Below are 24543 nucleotides of genomic sequence, written 5' to 3' on the forward strand. Positions count from 1 at the left end.
GATTGTCCCTTCCTCCAGATCTCTCCCTCCGCGCTGATTCCGAGAGCCCCCGCGATATGACACTGGATAGCAAATAGCTGGGTTTGGGGGGGGGGGGGGTTGGGTTAATAAATGTGTGCAAAGATCTGCAGTGCATCTGACCTCACGGACCTCACAGATCTGAACTTCATAATGCACATCCTTAAAAATCTGAGGTCCGCGCCACTTTTAGTCTCCGGCTCTGACAGACTTCTACGCCATTTTAGCGCTGACGGATCCTAATGCTTTTCCCTCCCTATGCTAAGACTAAGGGCTCCTTTTACGAAGGTGCGTTAGGGCCTTAATGTGCGAAATAGCACGCACTAAATTGCCGCTAATCCGGTGCATGCGCTGAAATGCATGGCGCGCCTTCGTAAAAGGAGCCCTAAAAGTGGCGCAGGCCTCAGGGCAAACGTTTTGCCGCTTTTAGTCTCCGACCTCAGGCGGTTCTCGATCCGGGAGGTCCGTAAGGTCCGTGTTTTACCCCTTCCCAGAGATTTGTATTTGGGTGAAGGGGAGACAATGATATGGTGTGTACTGAACAAATAGAGCAGATAAAAGAAGCAGGAAGCTTGAAAAAATAGAAAGAGAACCGCTTAGCAAAGCAGGGAAAGAAAAATGTGCAGAAAAAAAAAAAAAAGAGAGCGAAAGTGAGTTGGGAAGAGATAGGAAATGGGTAACAGAACCTGCAGAGCTCAACTGAAATAACCAAGATGACAGAAATTGTTGTATAATGCTGGTTAAATTTTGGCAGGAGTCTGACAATAATTAAACAGGCAGGTCCTCATTTCCCGGCAAGAGCTGGGAGGTTCAGACTTAATAGCAGAGTTTATGCAAATAATGCGGGGCCTGGAGCTTGGTTGAGGTAGGGAGGAATTTCCCTTCCCAGCAAGGAGCTCCATTACCCAGACAGGTCAAGTTACCGAAAAAAGAAGCTATATAAGTGGGGGAGCAGCCGGGGAGGAGCTCCCAGAACGCTGGACTTCAAAAGCAGGTGTAACGCACGAGCAGGAGTTAGGAACCGGCTCAGCTCTTCTTCTCTGCCCACAAACCCGATTTACTTAGACCGTAAACTCTGTGGATTATCTTGGGGGGGAGGTTTGTCCTGCTGGACTGTCAAAGGTACGTAAACCGCGCAACCTATGGAATTGGTGTCAGCTTCTTAACGCGCGCAAAGTAAATCAGCGCGCTGCAACTTTTTCGTACATGCCGCGTAAACGCACTTTTCCGTACATGCCGCGTAAACGCACTTTTCATGTACGAGTTTTCATGGTTAAAGTTGTGTTATCACCACAGCGGGGCTCGGGTTTGATAGCACAAAGAAATGATATGCAACGGAGGCGAGGTTTTTTTGTGTTTTTGGGGGGATGAAGAATAGGGAAATTGCCCCTTGTCCATTTACATACCCTATCGGGTTTTTAACGCGCGTTCTAACACAGGTTCACTTACATAGACTAGTTGCCATGTTCAGGAAAAAGGTTTGGACTTAGACAAACCAGTTAAATACCCTCCCGGAACAGAGGAGGATATTGTGTGGTAAGTCGTTCATTTTTTTTTTTTTTTAAATTATTTTTTTGATCCGTGAAATGCTGATGAAACGCATCTTGATTATTCCCAGGAACTTTTCATTCCCCTCTCCCCCGCAAAAAAAAAATTAAATAAATAAAAAATCTTATGTTGAGATGAATAGTATTTGAATGCTTTCATGATATCTCAAATATTTATACTTGTTTTTTTGCCTATAATTTGTATAAATATGATTCAGTTCTTTGACAATAGATCATTTGGATAATGTTTGGGATCATTAAAAAAAAAAAAAAAAAAACCCACACAGTTTTGAAGGCATATTTCCTGATTTGTTTTCCCTTGCAAACTTTTGAAAGCCCTGATTTGGGGAAAGAAGCGTGTTTTCAGCCGGCGGGGTTTGTTTTTGCCCTGGTAAAGCAGGGGGCTTGGTACCCTCGAATACACACCCTTAAGTATGGGCTCCTCTTGATTATTTTGAATGTCATTTTAAAACCCAAACCAACTATTTCGCGATCTGAAACAGCCTGGGGAATGCGACAGGATAAATCGCTCTAGGCAGCGCCTAGCACCGAGCTGCACTCCAGTAATCGGGTTATAGCGGAGTTTTGGATTATTTCTGACGTTAAAACCCAGTTAGCAAAGAAACGTGGTGGTTAAAATGGCTTACAACTTTGGATCCTAGAAAATATAACGTCGCAAGCTACAAAAGAGACCGTTTTCTCCAGGACCATCCAGAGAAACGCGGAATATAATGACGGTGGTAGGCAAGAACCACGAGGTTTAAAAAAAATAATAATAATTTATATTCCGCAAATCCTACAATTCTATGCGGCTTACAAATTATTCAGCATTATTCTCTAACTGTCCCTGCGGGCTCCCATTCTAAATAATTGCCCCTGTGGGGTTTTTTTTTACTTCTTAGACCGGAGGGGTGGGGGAGGGGTGTTAGTTCTTGTTAGCACGATGACCTGGGACAGTGAGTTCTACTGTTGCGTTCCCCAGCCTGTTTGACTAGTGACGCTTTTTTGTTGTTCTTTAAAACCGCATTAAAAATAATCCAGAAGAGACCATTTTTTTAGGTGCACAAGAGAAAACATTTTTTTTTCTCCACATAAGCTAGTCAGTTCGTTGTATCTGATGTCATTTTCCCTTGAAGGGAACGAGATTTCTAATAACTCTCTCATTCGACCCCACTTCCGCCAGCAATCCTCTTCTTCCTACCCTCCTTATGTACGTCCCTTTTATGTACTTTTTCTTTAAAAATTGTATTTCCTCCCCTCTTTCCTATTGTTTCCACATCACCAAAGCATACCTAGATTCACACTGGCTACCAATAAAAGCAAGATCCCAGTTCAAATTCTACTGTCTACTATACAAAGTAATACATGGAACAGCCCCCAGTTACCTAAACAACAGACTACACCATAACCTCTCACACAGATTAAGGAGAACTCAGAGCCTATTCACTCACCCCCCTCTCAAAGGAACACGACGAAAGAAACTATATGACAGCCTTTTAGCGACACAGGCAGCAAAGATCGATACTACCATCACCAATCTACTGACCAAATCAACAGACATTAAAGCATTCCGAAAAGAAATCAAAACTCATCTCTTCAAAAAACACTTCCCATCATCAAAACCTCACAAAAGTATTAGAAAATGCTCTCATGACTACCCAAACACCACCACCAGCAACACCCGAATCCGGACAGTATTATCTCTACTCGTCTAAACAGCAGAATCCGGACAATATTATCTCTATTCGTCTAAACAACCTATCACTATCTAATATCTACTACCAATTTATCCTGGAAAAGTCCAGAACAACAATTGTAACTTAACGCATTCTTGATTACATGTACTGCAATGCTACTGGAAATGTCCAGTCTTCTAACTTGTAATCCGCTTAGAACCGCAAGGCACAAGCGGAATAGAAATCACTAATGTAATGTAATGTAATGTAATGTAAAAAGCAATTACCCATGTAGGTCCGGTTAATGTATTATGTATATGTGATTTCTCTAAAATCATATTTTTATCTTTTGTACAACGCTTTGTAATTTGGAAAAGCGTTCAGTCAAATAATATGAATAAACTTGAAACTTGAAATAAACTTGTTTAATCTGACTTTTTAGCACACACACACGCGATCGACGCTAAATCCCATTTCCTACGATCTGCGCACCGTTACGATCTCTGAATTTGGACACAGCTGGACAGGTTCCCCCTTCCATGCAAGACACATCAACGCTTTGGACATCAAGGCCGTTTAGTTAATGTTGTGTTTTGCTTGCAATGCGGTTGCAGACCAGAACCATGGAGAGCGCTCCACCACCACTTGTGCGTCCACCGCCTGCTACACATTTTGAGTGGGGACGAAGACTGTGTATTACTTTGCGCAAATCGCTTTAAAGCCTCTGGGTTCAGCTCTAATAAGCCAAAGATTACAACCATCTGAATTATCCTATGTACTGAGAAATACTGAGCTATGTTGTATAAGCAATTCTAATGTTACCAAATAATATTCAACCTATCACCTATTGGGAGGAGGGGAGAAATGATTAAGGTGAGGTAAAAGTCAGGCTTTTACTATACTTTGATTTCCCGCTGGAGTGACTAATTTGTGGTATATTAGTATTGCAAGTTAGTCAGTCCCCCGGCACACGAATAAGGCTGCTTGGGATCTACCTGACATGCAGTAGTTATTTTTCCATTTGAAATGCATTGGGAAGTATTTTCTCACCCCCTTCCCAATCCACCCCCTTGATTAGATCTCCCCCAATGACTTCCCAGTTTTGATCCCCCCGATGCCCCTTCCCCCAACTCACCCCCATCTTGGCCTGCCTTTAATAACCTGGAAGGGGGGAGTATCAGGGTTGGGGCTTTTGCCCTTTTTGGTGCTGGATTGATTCAAATTAGAGAATGACACGGTGACAAAATTCATTACCGTTCCAGTCCCCGCGGATAACTGCGGGAAACCATCTTCATGTCATTCTTTAAGGAGAGAGGGAAGAATCAGAGTATAATTGGGCACAACCACTGACCCGCAAGCTTTGCTTTGAAGAATGCTGATGTAGAAGGACTGAGGTTCTGGTATCCAGAGCAGATATTGTGATGTCATAATGCCTCGTTCCACCAGTGCCTAAGAACCAATCACATTAGTGATGTCACAATGGCTTCATTATCCTTGGCTCACATAAGAATCAAAGTATGAATGGCCACAACCATTGACTCGCAAGCTTTGCTTTGAAGAATGCTGGTGTAGAAGGACCGAGGTTGAAATAGACACTAGAAAATGACATGGGATTATTTCCTGCGGTTATCCGCGGGAACGGGAACGGTGATGAATTTTGTCACCGGGTCATTCTCTAATTCAAATGATGCTGTAGTGGTAGTCTTGAGGGGTTGCCAGTGCCATTTTGAGCCAGGCTCTGGAAGGGGCAGGAGTGGAGATCATTCTTGCTCTGACCCTGATACACTGCTTAGGATTTGAATGGTAGGCTTGGGCGGGATCTATGGTGGTGGGATTGGGGAAGAGGGGGCATTTGGAGTAGATCAGAGTTTGGAGGGCCATGGCTAGTATTTTGGTAGTATCTTTGAAGGAATAACATATCTTGGGGTGTTACATAGTAATATATTATTTTGCATGTAGTTTCATACGTTGCTTCAGAATTGTTAATGTGACACATTACAGGTGTTAAAGGACCATCATACACCTTAATAACTACCTCCCTAAAATTTACATTTGAGCCTCTTTAATCTAAAGATTAGAAGATTGGCAACTGGGTCCTAACAGGGAGACAAAATTAAGGGAAACTGGAGAAATGATTTTCCCTGGGCTTGGGCAACCCATTTTTTGAATATCGATGTCCTGGAAAGGACTGAGTTTGAACCTTGACTGGCGTGTTGGGGCTTGCCGTGATGATCTGACCTGAAAATTCTTGTTTACAGCCAGATGGCAGGAGCACAAGAGATCATCAACATTTTCACCAACTACCGGAACGCGGTGTACCAGCCTGAACCGGCCCTGGCAGCCCTCCAGTCCCCCAGTGAGGGAGACAGCTTACTGCCTTTCCTAACATGCGAGATAGCAGCTGAAACAGTAGGTAAGAATGAGGCTGGGATAAGGCTAGAAGATGGGTCTGCAAGAAAGGATTACTTTTCTTATTTTTTGGTGAGTGTGGGAGGAGGGGGGGAGGGGAATTTGTACGGGGTGATAGAATTTACTTGGATTCTGCCACTATTCCCTTTCATCCTTGTCTCTTAAGTCAGTCCTTCAGAGCCACCAGCCAGTCTAGTTTTCAAGACAACCACAATGAATACGCATACGTGGAAATAGGGCAATATTTAAGGTTCCTACACCCAGAGGCAAAAGTCAGAATGGGGTATGTCATGGGTCCCCCCCTTCTCCCTCCCAGACATCATAGAGCAGCGGAAGGTGTCCCAGTTTTGGGGCACTCTAGGCATATGCCAGTCTTGCCTATGCCTGCTGAATAGGAAGCCAAATTGGCGGCTGTGCATGCAAATCTATCTCATGCATATTCATTGTGGATATCCTGAAAACCAAGTGATAGTCCAGGATTAGCTTGAGAAGCACTTATATATTCTGGCCCTGATTCTGTATAGGACGCCCAGGAGAGGTGTCCTATACAGAATCAGTCCTACACTAAACCCTGATTCTGTAACCGGCGTCCATGGTACAGACGCCGGTTAGAGAATCGGGTTAAATTAGACGTGGCCGCCTGTCCCATCGCCGACAGGAGGATGCCCAATCCTCCTGCCGGAACCCCCCTGGGACCCCCCTCCCCCCCAAACTGGTAATCGCCAGCAGGAGGATGCCCAATCCTCCTGCCGGGAAAGCCCAACGACCGCCCCCCCCAAAAAAAACTAACTTCCCTCCCCCAACTAACCTTTACATGTTGGTCGGCTGGACGGGTCTTGCTGCCGTCCAGCCGACGGGCATGCCTCGTGGAAATGAGACGGGCCCGCCCCTTCCCCGGCCCATCCCCGCTAAATCTAAGGCCTGATTGGCCCAGGCTCTAGAAGCCTGGACCAATCAGGCCTTAGGCATAGCGGGTCCGCCAATCCCCACTAATCCTAAGGCCTGATTGCCTACAGCTGCCTAAAATCGGGACGCACTTTGGAGAATCAGGGCCTCTATGTCCAAAGCCGCCTCCGCTTCTCTCCCCAGTTTTTGGCGCTGCAGCCACAGCTTTTTTGGCTGGGGAGCCACAGGTCAGAGTCTTGGTGTGCCTACAATGGCAGGTGTTTCGTTTATAGGATCCCAGCAATGTCATTTTATGTTAGTTTTTTTTCCCCTGAAACAGGGGAAAAATTCAGGATTTCTTGTGTGTCTATAATAGTGTGCTTTCTGCTGAGAGTGTGTTATTTCATAAGTGTATGTGTTCTTTACAATATTGCTACCATAATAATAATAATAAAAAAAAGAAAAAACTGTCATAAGAACATAAGAATAGCTATTCTGAGTCAGACCAATGATCCTTCTAGCCCAGTTTCCTGTTTCCAATAGTGACTAATCCAGGTCACAAATACTTGACCAATCTCAGGGCAAGCATTGGTTACCCCCCCTGTCTGTCTCAATATCAGACTATGGACTTTTCCTCCAGGAACTTGTCCAAACCTTTTTTTAAAATCAGCTCCATTAACCACTGTTACCACATCCTCTGGCATCACGTTCCAGAGCTTAACTATTCTCTGATTGAAAAAATATTTCCTTCGATTGCTTTTAAAAGTATTTCCCTGTAACTTCGAGTGTCCCCTAGTCTTTGTCATTTATGACAGAGTAAAAAAGTGATTCACTTACTGTATACCAATCCTGAACCACTCGGGATTTTGTAGACCAGTCATATCTCCCCTCAGCTGTCTCTTTTCCAAGCGGAGAAGCCCTCAACTCTTTAGTCTTTCCTTATACAAAGGGGTGCTGAAAAGTTTTCAGCCCAACTGTAGAGGTTTTGTCAGCCGGAGGCCCGAAGTCATAATGCCCCTGTACAGATCCATGGTGAGACCTCATCTTGAATATTGTGTTCAATTCTGGAGACCACGTTATCAAAAAGATGTGCGGAGAATCGAGTCGGTTCAGCGAATGACCACCAGGATGGTCTCGGGACTCAAGAACCTCCCATATGAGGAAAGACTGAATAAACTGCAACTATACTCGCTCGAGGAACGTAGAGAGAGGGGAGACATGATTGAGACATTTAAATATATCACGGGCCGCATCGAGGTGGAAGACGATATCTTCTTTGTTAAAGGACCTTCAACCACAAGAGGTCATCCGCTGAAAATCAAAGGCGGGCAATTTCATGGTGACGCCAGGAAGTTATTTCTTCACCGAAAGGGTAGTCGATCATTGGAATGAACTTCCATTGCAGGTGATTAACGCCAGCAGCGTGCTCGATTTTAAAAAGAAATGGGATATGTATGTGGGATCTCTAGTTGGGTGAAGTCTGGGGGTGGGTCATTGGCGTGGGCAGACTTGATGGGCTACAGCCCTTTTCTGCCGTCATATTCTATGTTTCTATGTAAGAAGGGAATGATATGGATCCATGAAACTTACAAGTTATTCCACATATTCACCCTTAAGTTCAACACACTTGGCACATTATGTCTGAAGTTTCTGTAACCCTTCCAAAAAATTCTCTGATGTCTGGTCACTGAAATACTGTTCCGCTGCTGCAATCACCTCCAAATCCCTCAAAAATTGTCACCCTTTCAAACTTGTTTCAAGGTTTGGAAACAGAAAATAGTCAGAAGGAGCAAGATCTAGTGAGTAGGGTGGATGGTCTATGCGCTGAAACCCCAGCTGCGTCAAAACAACCATCGTTTTGCCAGCCTTGTGAGCAGGTGCATTGACTTGCAAAAAAGAGAATTCCTTTCCGCAGCTTCCCTCTCCTTTTTTCTTTCAATGCCTCCTTTAATCGGCACAGCAATTTACAGTAGTGTTCTGCATTAATTGTTTGGTCCCTTGGAAGATAGTCAGTCATTACAACACCTTCCTGATCCCAAAACACTGTGTGTTAAACCTATTATTATAGGAGTTCAAAAAATATATACTATGTTGGTACTTCAGTATATCTACTATCCACTTTCTTATCAACTATTATGATTTTTGTTATTAATTTGCTAATATTACTTTAAATTATTAATAAACATATATTATCAAATTATAAGTGCTCAGTCTTGTATATCTTACATGAAAACCAAAGCAAGTTATTACAGGACCATCATTGCGCTTATATGTCCTTCTTATAATGCATTGTTCTTATTGAAATGATTGGCCCATCTAAACATTTTTACTGTAGTCCATTATAACTTATAATTCAAAAATGCTCAATCATTAAATGCAAACCGGAAACTTAGCACTTATCTTTTGCATAGTTGAAAGTCTTTGCTTTGGTGTCATGAAAAAGATTTCACCGGCATGTCAGTAGCTAAGAAGAAAACCCAAAACACTGTGGCCATGACCTTTCCTGCTGACTTTTGGGTCTTGAATTTCCTTGGCCTTGGAGAACCTGAGTGCCGCCATTGCACGGACTGTTGTTTTGTCTCAGGATCACAGTGGTGTAACCATGTTTCATCAACAGTAACTAGTCGTTCCAAAAAGCTGGGACCAGCTCACTGCAAAATCAATTTGGAAGTGTCCATTCGATGTAATTTCTCATCAGCATTCAAACATTTGGGCACCTACTTGGCTGACAGCTTCTGCATATCCATCTGCTTGTGGGAATATACACCCAACATGTTCCCTGGATATCTGTAGTGTCTCAGCAATTGTGTTAGTAGATATTTGCTGATCTGCCAAAATCAGGTCATGGACAAGGTCAACAATTTCAGGAATTGATACCATTTGAGGCCTCCTAGACCTTGCTGCATCTTCAGTCTCGAAATCTCCACGCTGCAAGTTTGCACACCACTTCTTCACTGTGGAGTATGATGGGCATATGGCACTCAACGTTTGCATCTTACATTCATGGATTTCCTTTGGCGTTTAAGGCATTTTTCAGCATGTCTTAAAAATATAGTGCACGTAAGATGATTTAACATGGTAATGACTATGGTACAAGTATTTATATTCCGCCGACTCCCTTAAATAGGCTCAAAGAGGATAACAAAAGGTTAAAACAAATCACTATGGAGCTAAAATTACATTTCGTAGAAACTTTAACAACTGAGCTTTAAGGTATTTACGGAACACCAAATTCGAAGGGATCAATTTTAATTCAATAGGAAGAGAATTCCAAATAGACAATGCCTGATATGGAAATGAAGCTGATAAAGATTTTTTAGATTTTATACGTGCAAAAGATGGAAAGTAAAGCAAACGAGTGTCTCCAGCCTATGAAGTCAACGGGGGAGAGAGGAATGAAAATAAGGAAAATAAGTATTCTGGACTAGTACCTTCAAATAACTTATAAGTCCAACGTGATAATTGGCAACACAATGAAGCTGTATCAGAACAGGTATAACACGATCAAACCTTTGTAGTCCAAAAATCATCTTTGCCACAATGTTCTGGATCATCTGTGATCTGGTTATAAGAGCATTAATAAGAAGGCAGTACAGTTCATTGTTGTTGTTAGGTGCCACCAACTCATGGTCAAATCCTAGTGACTTGATGAATTGCGGATCTAAAAAGAAATCGGTTTTATGCTAGTCCGGAAAGGTCCTCCAGCGTCATCCCCATGGTTGTTTTCAATTTGTTTATTTTTTACATTTATAAACCACTTAAATCTAAGCGGTGTACATATTAAACATACATAATTATGAAAGCAAACAAAGCAATAACATGTAGGTACCAAAATACAGAAGTATTTAAATTGGTTGAAACATTTCGATAAAACGCTATCATAAATTCAAATTATTCATCCTCAGTCTTACTCTACTCTTAAGATTGAAAACCACCCACGTCGCCTGGTTCAATCTTCCCAAACATGATGTCCTTCTCCAGTGATCTCTCTCTTCTGATGGTGTGACCACAATAAGACGGTTGTAACTTCATCATTTGGGCTTCAAGTGACGTAGCCGGTTTGACCTCTTCCAGAACCAATTTGTTGGTTCTTCCGGCAGTCCACGGCACGCCTAAAATCCTTCTCCAGCACCAAAGCTCAAATGAGTCAATCTTCTTTCTCTCTTGTTTCCGTAGTGTCCAGCTTTCACATTCGTAACTGACCACTGAGAAAATGAGTGCGTGGACAAGCCTGATCTTGACCAGGAACTCGACCAAATATTAGACGAAGAAAATCTACGTGATCCACACCAACACGGATTTACCAGGGGAAGGTCCTGCCAATCTAATCTGATTGACTTCTTTGACTGGGTGACTAGTCATCTGGATGCCGGGGAGTCCCTGGACGTGATTTATTTGGACTTCAGCAAAGCTTTTGATAGCGTCCCACACCGCAGGCTGTTAAACAAACTAAAATCTATGGGATTAGGGGATACACTCACTACATGGGTTAGGGATTGGCTAAGCGGTAGGCTTCAAAGGGTGATGGTAAACGGTACCCCCTCCAAAACATCAGCAGTGACAAGTGGAGTACCACAGGGCTCCGTCTTAGGGCCGATTCTATTCAATTTATTCATAGGAGATATGACCCAAGGGCTTAGAGGAAAAGTATCACTGTTTGCCGACGACGCCAAACTATGCAACATAGTAGGTAAAAGCAGTGTGCCTGACATTATGACGCAGGACCTACGGCAGCTGGAACAGTGATCATCAACTTGGCAGCTAAGCTTCAATGCTAAAAAATGTAAAGTGATGCACCTAGGTAAAAAAAATCCACACAGAACTTACACACTAAATGGTGAAACCTTGTCCAGGACCAAGGCAGAACGTGATTTAGGAGTGATCATTAGTGATGATATGAAGGCTGCCAATCAGGTGGAGAAGGCTTCGTCCAAGGCAAGACAAATAATGGGCTGCATCCGTAGGGGTTTTGTCAGCAGAAAACCTGAAGTCATAATGCCGTTGTACAGATCCATGGTGAGACCTCATCTGGAGTATTGTGTTCAATTCTGGAGACCGCACTACCGGAAAGATGTGTTGAGAATTGAGTCGGTTCAGCGAATGGCTACCAGGATGGTCTTGGGGCTCAGAGAACTCACGTACGAAGAAAGGCTAAAAAAACTGCGGATGTACTCGCTGGAAGAACGAAGAGAGAGGGGAGACATGATTGAGACCTTTAAGTATATTACGGGACATATAGAAGTCAAAGATGCTATCTTCTGTCTTACAGGGCCCTCGGTTACAAGAGGGCACTCGCTGAAAGTCAGGGGAGGGAAATTTCATGGTGATACCAGGAAATACTTCTTCACCGAAAGGGTAATCGATCATTGGAACGAGCTACCTCAGCAGGTGATTGAGGCCAACAACGTGTCAGATTTTAAGAGAAAATGGGATATTCACGTGGGATCTCTAGGGGAATAAAAGTCAGGGAATAGGTCATTGGTGTGGGCAGACTTGATGGGCTAAGGCCCTTTTCTGCCGTCAATTTCTATGTTTCTATGTTTCTATCTTTATTTGGAGTGTTACCTCCTTGCCTTTGAATACTTGGTTGAGATCCTTCATTGAAGAATGATCAAGTGCTATTCTGTGGAGCATTTCCTCCCTGCTAGTTGCTTCTTTGTTTATAAAAAAGCCCAGGAGTTTGGAATCTTTCACAACTTCTACTCTTATCGCCTTTAAGTAGAGAATGGTGACAAAATTCATCACCGTTCCCGTCCCCGCGGATAACTGCGGGAAATAATCCCATGTCATTTTCTAGTGTGTATTTCAACCTCGGTCCTTCTACACCAGCATTCTTCAAAGAAAAGCTTGCGGGTCAGTGGTTGTGCCCAATTATACTCTGATTCTTCCCTCTCTCCTTAAAGAATGACATGAAGATGGTTTCCCGCGGTTATCCACGGGGACGGGAACGGTGATGAATTTTATCACCGTGTCATTCTCTACCTTCAAACTCAAATTCTTCATCATTTTCCGTGTTCATGATCTTCGTCTTGTTTATGTTCAGTTCTAATCCCATGTTATGACTTTAAGTATTGACTTTTCTCAGTAGATACGGCATGTCTCTTTTGCTGCTGGTGACGAGCGTTGTGTCATCTTCATAGCGCAGGTTGTTTATATTTTGGTCACCAACTTTGAAACTGACACGCTCTTCTTCCAAATTTGCTTTTCTGAAGTCTATGGGTCTGTACCAAAATACAAAAATGTTTTTCATCAGAGAGATAATGAAGCCTCCTTAACCTCTATAATTTATAAAAAAAACAATTTTACCACTGAATCGATATGTAAATTTGAAGATAATTTAGTATCTATGAACCCAAAGAATCTTGGTAACTGTATGGACTCTTAAGCTCAATCCATCAGAGAAAGATAACTCCTTAGGAATGTCCTGTCCAATTCTGTCAGGTCAAATTGAAACCCATGTGCTACGCACAATGAATCTATTCTTTTTAAACAGGATGAAATCTGACATAAAGGCAATTGAAATGCATCTTGCAAAGATAGGGGTCCTTTTATTAAGTTTATCAAGTTTATTCAAATTTTTGATTAATCGCTTAATCTTGCTTCAAAGCGATGTACATACATAAAAGAAAATATTTAAATTACAATTTTAAAATAAAATTACAATTTTAAAATTAAAAATAAAACATTAATTAATATATAACCATTAAAATAAAAAGAACTATATACGAACTAACAAACATGAGTAAAGAGGAAAAGGGGAAATGAACTACAATTTATAATAGAAAAGAAGGTCAGGAAAAACATAAGGATGGGAGTTCAAAAGAATTGTCGAAAAACAGCATTATTGAATTCAAGGGAAAAACTTGTTAATCAAAAGCATCTTTAAAAAGGAATGTTTTTAAGTTAATCTTGAATTTATCGATATCATGTTCTTTTCTTAAGTAAATTGGCAGGGAATTCCAAATTTGTGGAGCAGTGACAGAGAAAATAAATTGTCTTCTAGTATTAATGATTTTGAGAGATGGAATTGTTAATAAATGCTGTTCGTTGGATCGCAATATTCTATTTGTGGAGTAAGGGATTAGTGTTTTAAAAATAAATGCAGGTGTTTTAAAAAACATTGCTTTAAAAGTGAGTAGGCTTAGTTTATATGTTATTCTATGGGATACTGGGAGCCAATGAGCGTTCTTGAGAAGTGGTGTTACATGATCAAATTTTTTTGTCTTTGTTATTAGTTTGATGGAAGTATTTTGTATTATTTGAAGCCGTCTTAAGCCGTATTAAGGTGCGCGAACCGATTTAGCGCATGCTAAAGATTAGCACGCCCTAAATGCTAAGGCACCCATAGAATATAATGGATGCCTCAGCATTTAGCGCATGCTAATTTTTAGCGCACGTTAAATCGGTTATCGGGCCTTAATGAAAAGACCCCATAGTAATATTGTCAGCATACGAAAAAAAAACGTAGCTCCCAAAGCTGAAACGTTGCCACAGAAAGATGTCATATATATATATGAAATAGAATTGAGGACAACGTAGAGTCCTGTGGGACTCCACAAGGTGGTGTCCAGCTTCATGAAATATCGGTGGCCATTTTAACTTTATAATGACGAAGTGCAAGAAACGCTTTTATCATAACCAACAGAATTAATGCTGCCGTTACATTGAATTGCAATAAAATGACAAAATGATTTGCCTTTATTAAAAATTTCTAGCGTATGAAAAACATTATTTTTTTGATATCAATTTATTTTTATTGATATACAAAATATAGCACACTGAAAACTAATCACAACCTGAACCAGAACATCAGATAAAAAAAAGTCTACCGCGTGATTTATGAAAAACGTTATTAAACTGGCACAAAATAAAAGTTGAGAAATTAAAAAAAAAAAGTTGACTAAACGGAAATAAAAATTTGTGCTCTGTGATCATTCCTAATAGAGAATAAAATTAAGAGGCATTAGATGGGTCTTCAATTAGCTGAATATAATGTTTGAAAGACCATATTTTTTTACTTATTCAACCCAGTTCCTCCCATTGCTCTTTGTATCTGTCCCAGGATGTATAATTTAGGACATAGTCAGCACCTTAGGTTGCTGTGTACCTTTAAAGCAGTGGTCTCAAACTTGTGGCCCGGGGGCCACATGCGGCCCGCCAAGTCCTATTTTGCGGCCCACGTTCTGTACTAGTGCTGCCCGCTCTTTGCAGTGTCCTCTGGCTTCCCCCCTTGGCCTCCAGCTCTTACCTTCGGATAATTACCGCTACCTGCAGAGAGGATTGCCGGTGCTGTAGTGTTCCTTGCAGACTGCCGTCATCCTCAGCAGCACGTTCCCTCTGCTTCGATCCTGCCCCTGACATCAGAGGAGGGGTGGGACCGCGACAGAGGGAACTTGCTGCGGAGACCAATGGCAGCCTGCAAGAACGCTGCAGCACCGGTGATCCTCTCTGCAGGCTGCGGTAATTAGCTGAAACTAAGATTGGGAGGCCAGGGAGGAAGCTGGAGGATGCTGCAAAAAAAGGGGGGGAACATGCAGGCCTTCGGGAGGGGGGGGGGGGAAGATTTATAAACTATAAAGAATTTTACCTCATGCAAAATTGTCATTTCTTTAATAAGACATTAACAATTTTTTCTGCTGCCCTCCAAATACCTACAAATCCAAAATGTGGCCCTGCAAAGGATTTGAGTTTGAGACCACTGCTTTAAAGGGAAAGAGTTGAGGTAAAAGAAGTTGAGGAACGAGGAGGTTGGGCCTATTTATCATTGATTGCAATGCACCTTTGGAGAGAATCTACACTTTTTCCAATGCCACAACGATACAGGTGACCCCTTTGCCCTAGAATCTGTGCCTAGAGGCATGCCAGAGATAAATCCAGCCCTAATTCCATATTGGTACTTACAAATTCCATATGTAATCCAATAACTAAGCTCTCTGGCATATCCCATGGCCAAGTGAGTGCTTTTTTAATCCCCTAGTACACTAATAAAAAAAATGTTCATCTCTGGAGGTTACTTCCCTGTTGAGATTCTAAATTGAAATAAAGATATAAGAAAAGTCCTCTGAAGTTCATATTGAATATCAGCCAATATAACAAGAGACTCGTTTTAGGCCACTCCCACATGATTTATACTTGTGTCACAGGGCAATAGCTTTTATAGCATACGTAAACATTGATACTGAGCATGTACCTATTTCTTTTCAGCAGACAAGGCCCACTGGTCGCGCGAGTTGCCTAACTTATGGTCCAAGCAGCAGGTTCTGGAATGGATCAGCTATTATGTGGAGAAGAATAAATACGACGCCAACAATATCGACTTCTCCTGCTGTAACATGGACGGGAATATGCTGTGTCGTTGCAGCTGTGAGGATCTGGTAGCCATGTTTGGACCCCTCGGCGAAAAAATGTTTGGTCAGCTCCGTGAACTTAGTGGCTACAACGAGCTTAGTGCCTGTAAGTACTTCACTGGTGGCAGTCAGCCAAAGAGATGTGCGAGTCATTTTAAATTAACGGTAACCTTTGTAGGTACGAAATACAAGTAATTGGCCAAAGAACACGGAGATACGTTTAAATGATGCTCGCTAAAAATTTGCAGGGTTGTGGTAGCTCAAGGTCACCACCTGCCTCCATCTTGTTGCATGACTTGGTAGCCCTAATGTCCATTGGCCACAAAGATGGAGGCAAAGAATGGGCATGGGAAATCAAGACTGGCCTCTTTAAGGGGGCAATTCTATAAGTGGGCACCTCCTTTAAAGGTGCTCCATTTTCACATAACGTAACATAAAATATTATTTGTATACCGCGGCTAATAGGAGTTAACTGAAAATCATACATAAGAGGTACATATACAATTACAAGTAACATAGGAGTACAAATAAGAAAGGACCATGGTAAGGTCGGGGTCGAGAACAAAGGAAGTAGGGAATACATGGAGAACTCAAGAAATGAACAGAGGTAGGGTCTCGGCGTAGGTATAGATACGGAGTGCCGAGAGGGTGGGTGAGGTGAGGGGGCAGGTTGAAGAGTAGAGAGAGTCCGTAGCTAGAGCATTTTCCTTCGTCTTGAGGGAGCGGGGAAGGCGCAGGGTTTAGTGATCCGCTAGGAATTTGTTGAACAGGAATGTTTTTCGTCTTTGCCTGAAATGCATGCACGAGGTAGAAGACCCTATAACGGGGAGTAGTTCCTGGCTGTAGTGGGTCTTTCTTAGGTCTTCCTTGCAGGAAGGGATAGGCCGAGATGAAGTTGGAATGCAAAAGGCGGGTTGAAGGGGTAAACTCAAATACATCAAATACATCATCACATGATGATACTCTGTTCTATAATGACAACATTGCTGCCACTTATGTATATAAATGTACATTTAGTAGCAAAAGTGCTGGCACTTTATACAATCACCTTACGATTACATTCCAATCAATTGCAATTACATTCCAATCAATGTAAGAGGTGTGCAAATGCAGGGAGGTGTCCTGTAATAGACTTGCACTTCACATGTGCAGTCACGTAGGTACTATAGATTCGGTTGGGTCCACACGGAATCAAACAGTAGATATTTACATCGCATGGCAACTGGACTCTCTCCACATTCATGTCAGGACTTTCAACGGCCATCTGAATTCTTACTGGTGATATTCAAAGTAAGCGAACTAGCTGGCAATGGCCGCCGACTGGTTAACTCGCTTATAGGCAGCTATCTGGTCATTTTCAGCAGCACTTAACCGGTTATCTTCACCGAAAATGACTGGTTCGCACTGGAGCGCAAGCCAGCTTTGTCAGAGGCATTGCATTGGAATTTGAGGGCAGAGTCTGGTTAGTTGCTGATATTCAGAGCTAACTGGTCAGTGTTAGTACATAGATAGCTATCTTTACGCACTAACGCACGGTTAGTTCTGAATATCGAGTTACAATAACTGGGCATGTGCTAGTTTGCTTAACCCCCACCACCCCCAACAAGATATTCAATACCAGTGACTGGATATGGTTTGACATTGAGTACCCAAATTCAACGTTGGCGTCAGACATTAACAGCGCTGCCCGCCGCTGGCTGAATATCAGGGGATAAGGCTAATGGAATGGATTTGAGGGAAGAGATTACTGTAGCAGGTTGTGTTATTTTGTTCACTGTTGAAAGCTGATTTATTGGGACAGAGCCAACTTTGTCCCTTTTGAAAGAGAAAACCATTCCCCTCCCCCCCCCTCACTTTGCCCCAGCCAGTGTAGGCAGCTGCCCAAGAGCATCTTATATGTATAATGTAATGTAATGTAATGTAATTTATTTCTTATATACCGCTACATCCGTTAGGTTCTAAGCGGTTTACAGAAAATATACATTAAGATTAGAAATAAGAAAGGTACTTGAAAAATTCCCTTACTGTCCCGAAGGCTCACAATCTAACTAAAGTACCTGGAGGGTAATAGAGAAGTGAAAAGTAGAGTTAGAGGAAAAATAAAAATAAAATAAACATTTTAACAAGACAGCATTGATCTAAATACTTTGGAAGGTAGAAGAGAGGAGAGAAAGGAATAGAAGCATGATGAAGTGATGAAGTGGAGCAAGTAAGTTTAGGAGGAGCGATTGACGTTTCCAGAAAGGGCTTCTTCAGGGAAGAGACTTGGCCGACAGTCCCAGGATGCCTATGTCTCCTCCCCTGCGATGTTCTCCCATCCATGCATTCCCTCCTAGACACACTGCCCGTGCCCCAGCCGCTCCAAGGAGGCTGCCCCAGATGAGGCCCACAATAGCGAAAGAAATATACAATAGCGAAAGAAAGGCATGAAAGGGCTCATCCAGCGTTGTAGTTATTTCCCGCTTAGATTCGTTTGCCGAATCAATATGGAAGCACACACACCTCTTTCACTCGTCAATACATCCATTTTTTTTTCAGTTCCAAAATTTGATTGAAATTTTATATAGTAACATACAATAAGCAGGAGAAACATATTAAACAAATTGCTCATAACACTATTAGCACAAAGCTTAGGAAATTCAAAGACGAAATCCTTGAAATGAAACTCCCGTCCTCCACCCCATTTGCAGAGGGTGAAAAACCAACATCCATCCACATCTCCATTCTTTCACTAGAATTCAACTATTATCTACAAACTCTTGTACGGGCACCCATAATGATCTAAATGTGGCCCCTTGACCTCTCTTCTCCATTAAGACCGCCTCATATTTCCCAACTAAACACACTGAATTCCACCAGAATGCATTCCGAGGATGCATTTTTCCAGGTTTTCCAAATGTTTTGGATTGCTACAGCAGTAAGTATGGCCGCCAGTCTTTTATGAATATTAGTGATATCAACAGACGCAAAGAGGTTAAAGATCACTCCAACATATGTCAAGGGAACATTTATATGTAATAATGTTTAAATGTGATTCCACACTGGTTGCCAGAAGTTATGAACCATAAGACAACAGAATAACATATGATCTAGCGTTCCATTTTCTTGTCAATACATTCTATGTAGCCATTTTTTCCATCTCTATATACTTTATGGCAGGGCTGCCCAAGTCCGTCCGGTCCTCGAGATCTACTGGCAGGCCAGATTTTTAGGATATCCACAATGAATATGCATGAGAGAGATTTGCCTGCACTGCCTTCTTGGTATGCAAATCTCTCTCATGCATATTCATTGTGGATATCCTGAAAACCTGGCCTGCCAGTAGATCTCGAGGACCGGACTTGGGCAGCCCTGCTTTATGGTATAGGATATGTTTCAATAAACATTGTTTTATTTTAAATTTAGTGTTCAGCACCATTCCAACTGCATGTGAGCCTCCACTAGTTGTTACTGGGGCCCATCATAACACTTCCATGTCCTCTTACCCCCACATGGGCAATGACCTAGGGCTAGGCAATGAACTTATCTGCTTAGTTGAGGCACTACAGTGCCCCAGCCAAATTTTTTAGATCATTTGTGATTTTTCAGCGGCTCTGCAGGTGGACAAATCTGTGTGAAGCACCCTGTGTTGCTTGTGTGATGAATATGCAGCTTTAAACCCCTCTACCCAGCCTGAGTTTCGCTATAAGCATCATCAGGAGGGGTAACTTCCCATGCCGAAACAGCATGAAACTCCCTCCAGCGTCCCGTCCCATTTTGACTTAGATGCAGTTATTTTTCCATGACATATTTTTATTGTATCAGCTGCTAAATAATCCGACACCATCTCTTTCTCTGTACCAGTCTCTCTCCCGGAAGAATTGGCCTGGATTTACGATTATGGCGTGATCCCTACAGAGGATCCCTCGTACCAACAAGAAAATCTGGCCTATGATGCCTATGGCAGCAACTCAGGTAAAAGAGGCTGAGAAAACCTTCACTGCTCTGCAGGTTACTGTAAGGAGATGGAAAATCAATGCGATCGGTCTATTCTGTTCCATTTTGGCAACCCTCTCATACAGACTGCACAGAATGGGCTGTTTATACCACAGTAGACATCCTTGACTAGGGCCTACTAACTTGGTGTCAAAGACTGGCATAGCATTAGGAGAATAGCTCTGTGATTGCTTAAGAAAGAGGTTCATACAGGCTAGATGAAGAATCAGGAAATAATAAGGAACAAGAAAGGCAAAGCACGTGGAAAAATAGGACAGACAGTGGCCTTCTCTCTTCTGGCAGTAATAGCTCCACAAACAAAAAAGAGAACTGTGGAGATGATGTACAAGACACCAAGGGGCTCATAATCGAAAGAGAAAAACGTCCAAAAACTGGCCTAAGTCGGCACTTGAATGAACATTTCTCAAAAACGTCCAAGCGCCGATAATAAAACCGGGTTTTGGACGTATTTAAAAACGACCTAGGCCTTCATAGTGCCGCTCAACGTCCAAAGCTAAATGGGGCGTTTCGGGAGGTGTATCGAGGGTGGGAGTTGGTCGGGACGTGGGCCGGCTTAGACTTAGTCGTACAGCATGTATAACCGAAAGTTTAACAACAGAGCCTAGACGGAACTTGGACGTTGTGACTTAGACCATGTAAAACATGGTCTAAGTCACAAAAACCCACCTAGTCACCAGATAAGCACTGCAAACACATAACACAGACCCCCAGTGATCACCCCTCCCACCCCCATAAAAATTTTATTCACAACTTTAAATTTCAGCCTCCAGACCATCATAACCTGGCCGCCTGGCATAGGAAAGCCTAGTCGTCCAGCCCAGAGGCAGCTTAAGTCATCTTGGGGGTGGGTTAGGGACCCATAGAGAGGGATGGGTTAGGGACCCATAGAGAGGAGGACCCATGCCCATTAGCCCCTGTATTCACTGCATTGATACTGAAACATGTGCACTGCCCTATACACCCCCACAACCCTTTTTTACTGGCATATAAGTGGCTCCTGCAGCCATACAGGCTATTGGGGTGGTACAGAAATGGGTCTAGGGGATTCTGGAGGTGGTTTGGGGGCTCACCATCACCTATAAGGGAGCTGTAGTGAGGAGAAGCCATGGCACCCTTTTTGTGAAGTTCACAGCAGTGCCCTGTAAGGTACCCCACTATTTAGGTGACATTGTGGGTGTGCAGTCCATCACTTTGCAGACCCCTCCCACGTTCTAGGCGTTTTGAACTTGGACGGAAATGTGGACGGAAATTGTGATATAAAGATGGATGATTTAGTGGCTTGGACGATCAGAGCAGCAGGACTTATAATTAGACGATTTTCGAAAGTCAAAAAAAGTTGGACGTATCTTTCGAAAATGTGTCTTAGGCTCTTTTTAACTTTGGTCGACTTGCGAGATGGACGTAAACGGACTTAGACGTTCCTTTCGATTATGCCCATCCAAGTCTTTAATCGATAAATAGTATTTTAATCAATAAATAGTTTGTATCCAAAATATATGGTCCAATTGGGTTATAAACCGGGACCCGACACAGTCCGTGTTTCAAAAAAACACTCCTTCCTCAGGGGTCCTGGTGTGAAAATGTGATTATATCAACAGATATGTCTGCGATAGTAAGGAAAGTGTATATGATGATAACGGAAATGTGTATCTGTGAAACAGTGAACCAATAATGTGTAGTGATAGTGAAGCTACTTAATTATGTCAGAATGTGACCAATGATACTAATCGACAAATAATAGCTCCACTGCTTATTTCTGACTACCCTGATATCAGCGTTATAATCAGACTGAGTTAGTTCAGAGACCCGATGAGCATAACCATTAACCAGGCAGAAGATGCATTGAACATTCCATTCTTATTTCATCCGTAGATTTGAACATATATGGGAAAAATTCCTCAGACGATCCAGTGATCACCTTGTCTTCATACCTATCAGATGGATATGATTCTACCATGTCGCCGGCCAGCTCCGAAGGCTCCAGTTTAAGTAAATATTACCACTTTCCTTACTGTCCTTCCTAGGGTCTCTTGTGTGGTCTGAGTACAGGCCTGGGAAAAGATCTTAAGGCAACATGGACTCCCCTGGGCCTCTGTGATCCAGCTGAAAACAAAGCATTGGCCTTAACTTTCTTGGCTAAACTCAATTATTGTTTTTATTCATGAGGCACAGATCAAACATTACTTACATTGCAAAGCCTTCTAAGACGTGTAATGTAAAGTGTTGTTGGTTTTGGGTTTATGAAAAGATGACAGTTGGTTTCAGGATGATCTGTAATGCAAACTGATGAAAACCAGGCCTGGACTAGATTGAGAGTGGTTCACAAAACAGGCTACTGCTTACATTCAAAAAACATAACAGGGCAGCTGAAATAATGGCAGCATATCACCTAGTGAAAATGTAGACCTTGATAAGCAGAGTGACTAGGGACATTGGTTCCCTGCTTTGGGATGTGAAAAGACATGTTCTGTTCCGGTGTCTTTAATGGCAGACATGGTGAACATGAATAAGAATTTATCAAATGCTCTAAGAATGCAAGGTTTTCCCGAAACTGAGCTCAGTAGAACCTGAAACTACAACTGCCCAGCTGATTAGTACATAAGAACATAAGAATAGCCTTACGGGGTCAGACCAAAGGTCCATCAAGCCCAGTAGCCCGTTCTCCCGGTTGTCAATCCAGGTCACTAGTACCTGGCCAAAACCCAAAGAGTAGCAACATTCCAGCATCTCAAAGAATAGCCAGATTCTGGAACCCCAATAAGAGCAACATTCCAGAGCTGAGATTGTGATATCATAATGCCTCATTCCACAGTGCCTCAGAGCCAACCTCATCAGTGATGTTACAATGGCTTAATTGTCCTAGTGCCTGGCCAAAACCCAAAGAGTAACAACATTCCATGCTACTGATTCAGGGTAAGCAGTGGCTTCCCCCATGTCTTTCTCAATAACAGACAATGGACTTTTCCTCCAGGAAATTGTCCAAACCCTTCTTAAAACCAGCTGCACTATCCGCTCTTACCACAACCTTGATAGTGACGAACTATGATTTTCAACAGCCAAGTTCTGGCAAGATAAGTTCTCATATTTTTACTTGCTTCCGTTTTTGATGTCTTTCATTGGCAATCCCCTTAGGGATGCATTACTGAACTAAATATTTATTCAATAATATCACATTCATTTCACATTTGATTTAATCACAAAGGAGGTGTACCTATGATAGTGTATGGTATATGGCAAATGAAAGCCGTGTAAAAGGTCGGGGCTATTAGCAAAGCGCTTGAGCAGGAACCTTTGGCTGTGCCGCTCTCATAGCGAGATATTGTACACGAAAGTATCCTTGATGTGGTTTGCCTATATTCTTTTGTTCTTGAGAAGAACCCTTGAGGTATATATTTTGAGCAGTTTTTCTACTGGGGTTTCTTGTGGTAAGAATGCAGGTCAGCAATAACTCAGATCTATGATATATCTTCAGTCCACCAAGCATAACTATTGTTGTTTTTCTTTATTTTCTTCATTTAAAATGCAGAAAACTAATAACCAATTTGTCTGCCTGTTTTACAGGGATGATAGCCCATAGCCCCAATTCTCTGTTGTCTAGTGGGAGTGATGGGGAACTCGATTCTGCAGACACCAAGTTTACCCTTCCCAATGGTGAGTAATGGAATCCATCCAAAGAAAGATCAAAAAAGATTTTAGTAACACTAGCCAAAAGGTCTCCCTGATGGAAATGGGCAAATTGGCAGATCTGTCCTTTATATGCCCTGTGGGCTGTTGACACTAATCTCAAAACTCTTACCCTCTGCTCAGTTCTTCAATGCAGCAGTTTTATGACAATTCTCAACTCCCAACCCCCTTCCATCAGAACATGTTTGGATGGCAGTGTCCTTGATATCTGTATGCTGCCAAGAAATAACATAGCTTATTTACGTACTTGAAAATGTCTACATAAAGAAAAGTAGTATGTTACATACAGTAAAACGATATTTGATTTAGTACAAATAGCAGAAAGTAGAGATAATTGGTCTTTTCCGATTCGCTCAGCAAACAGATTAATAGATGAAACAAGTGACTTGAAGCACGGGAAACGGAGAAGGGGAAGACCCAGGAAGTTCAACAAGGACAACAGAGAATGCCAGGAGACCAAGAAAAGCAAGCACTGTAAGTCTGGCATCGGGTCCAAATTGTTTTCTACAGCTCAGACATAGGCGGTGGAATGAGGTGGCCCACTGGGACAAATATTTTGTCCGCGCAGCATCAGCAACTAAAGAGATTGGGGTAAGGCCAAAGCTTGGTTGGTTTGGCTTCTCCAATCAACAAGACGCTATGCTTTTCCTGGCTAAAAAAAAAAAAAAAAAAAATTATATATAGATGGTTGAATTGGCAGATGTCAGACTTGAGAGAAACAATGTTGTTGCAAAGGCTTCCACTCTTAATTACAATTCCATTCACATGTGTCTGGTAGGCTGCATGTGCTGTCTGAATGTCTATGAGCGATGTGTGAATAGGAAGAGCAGAGAAAAGAAAGGAGGCATTTTTCACTTGTTTCTTTGAACGCTGGCCATTGATGGCTGAATTAGACCCAGATATTCAGTACTGGCCCCTGAATATTTGGGTACTCAGTGTTCTGGTGGGAATTATCCACTGATGGTTCACTGATAGCTGCCC

At 42.3% G+C, this 24543-nt stretch overlaps 1 protein-coding gene across 2 annotated transcripts in view; it reads left to right on the forward strand.

Moving 5' to 3' along the window:
- Positions 1-1001: 1001 nt before the first annotated feature.
- Positions 1002-24543, forward strand: part of ELF3 (E74 like ETS transcription factor 3) — a 32182-nt gene continuing 8640 nt past the window's right edge. The window contains exons 1-7 of one of the 2 annotated variants that reach the window (XM_033917940.1): positions 1002-1140; positions 5500-5654; positions 15740-15988; positions 19726-19836; positions 21751-21867; positions 23440-23529; positions 23920-24036. In XM_033917940.1, the coding sequence (XP_033773831.1) occupies positions 5504-5654; positions 15740-15988; positions 19726-19836; positions 21751-21867; positions 23440-23529; positions 23920-24036 (835 nt within the window). In that variant the 5' untranslated portion in view covers positions 1002-1140; positions 5500-5503. The remainder of the gene's footprint in view (positions 1141-5499; positions 5655-15739; positions 15989-19725; positions 19837-21750; positions 21868-23439; positions 23530-23919; positions 24037-24543) is intronic. The other variant, XM_033917941.1, reaches the window with a different exon arrangement.

The sequence above is a fragment of the Geotrypetes seraphini genome, chromosome 13, assembly GCF_902459505.1.
Source record: "Geotrypetes seraphini chromosome 13, aGeoSer1.1, whole genome shotgun sequence".
Classification (NCBI taxonomy): Eukaryota; Metazoa; Chordata; class Amphibia; order Gymnophiona; family Dermophiidae; genus Geotrypetes; species Geotrypetes seraphini.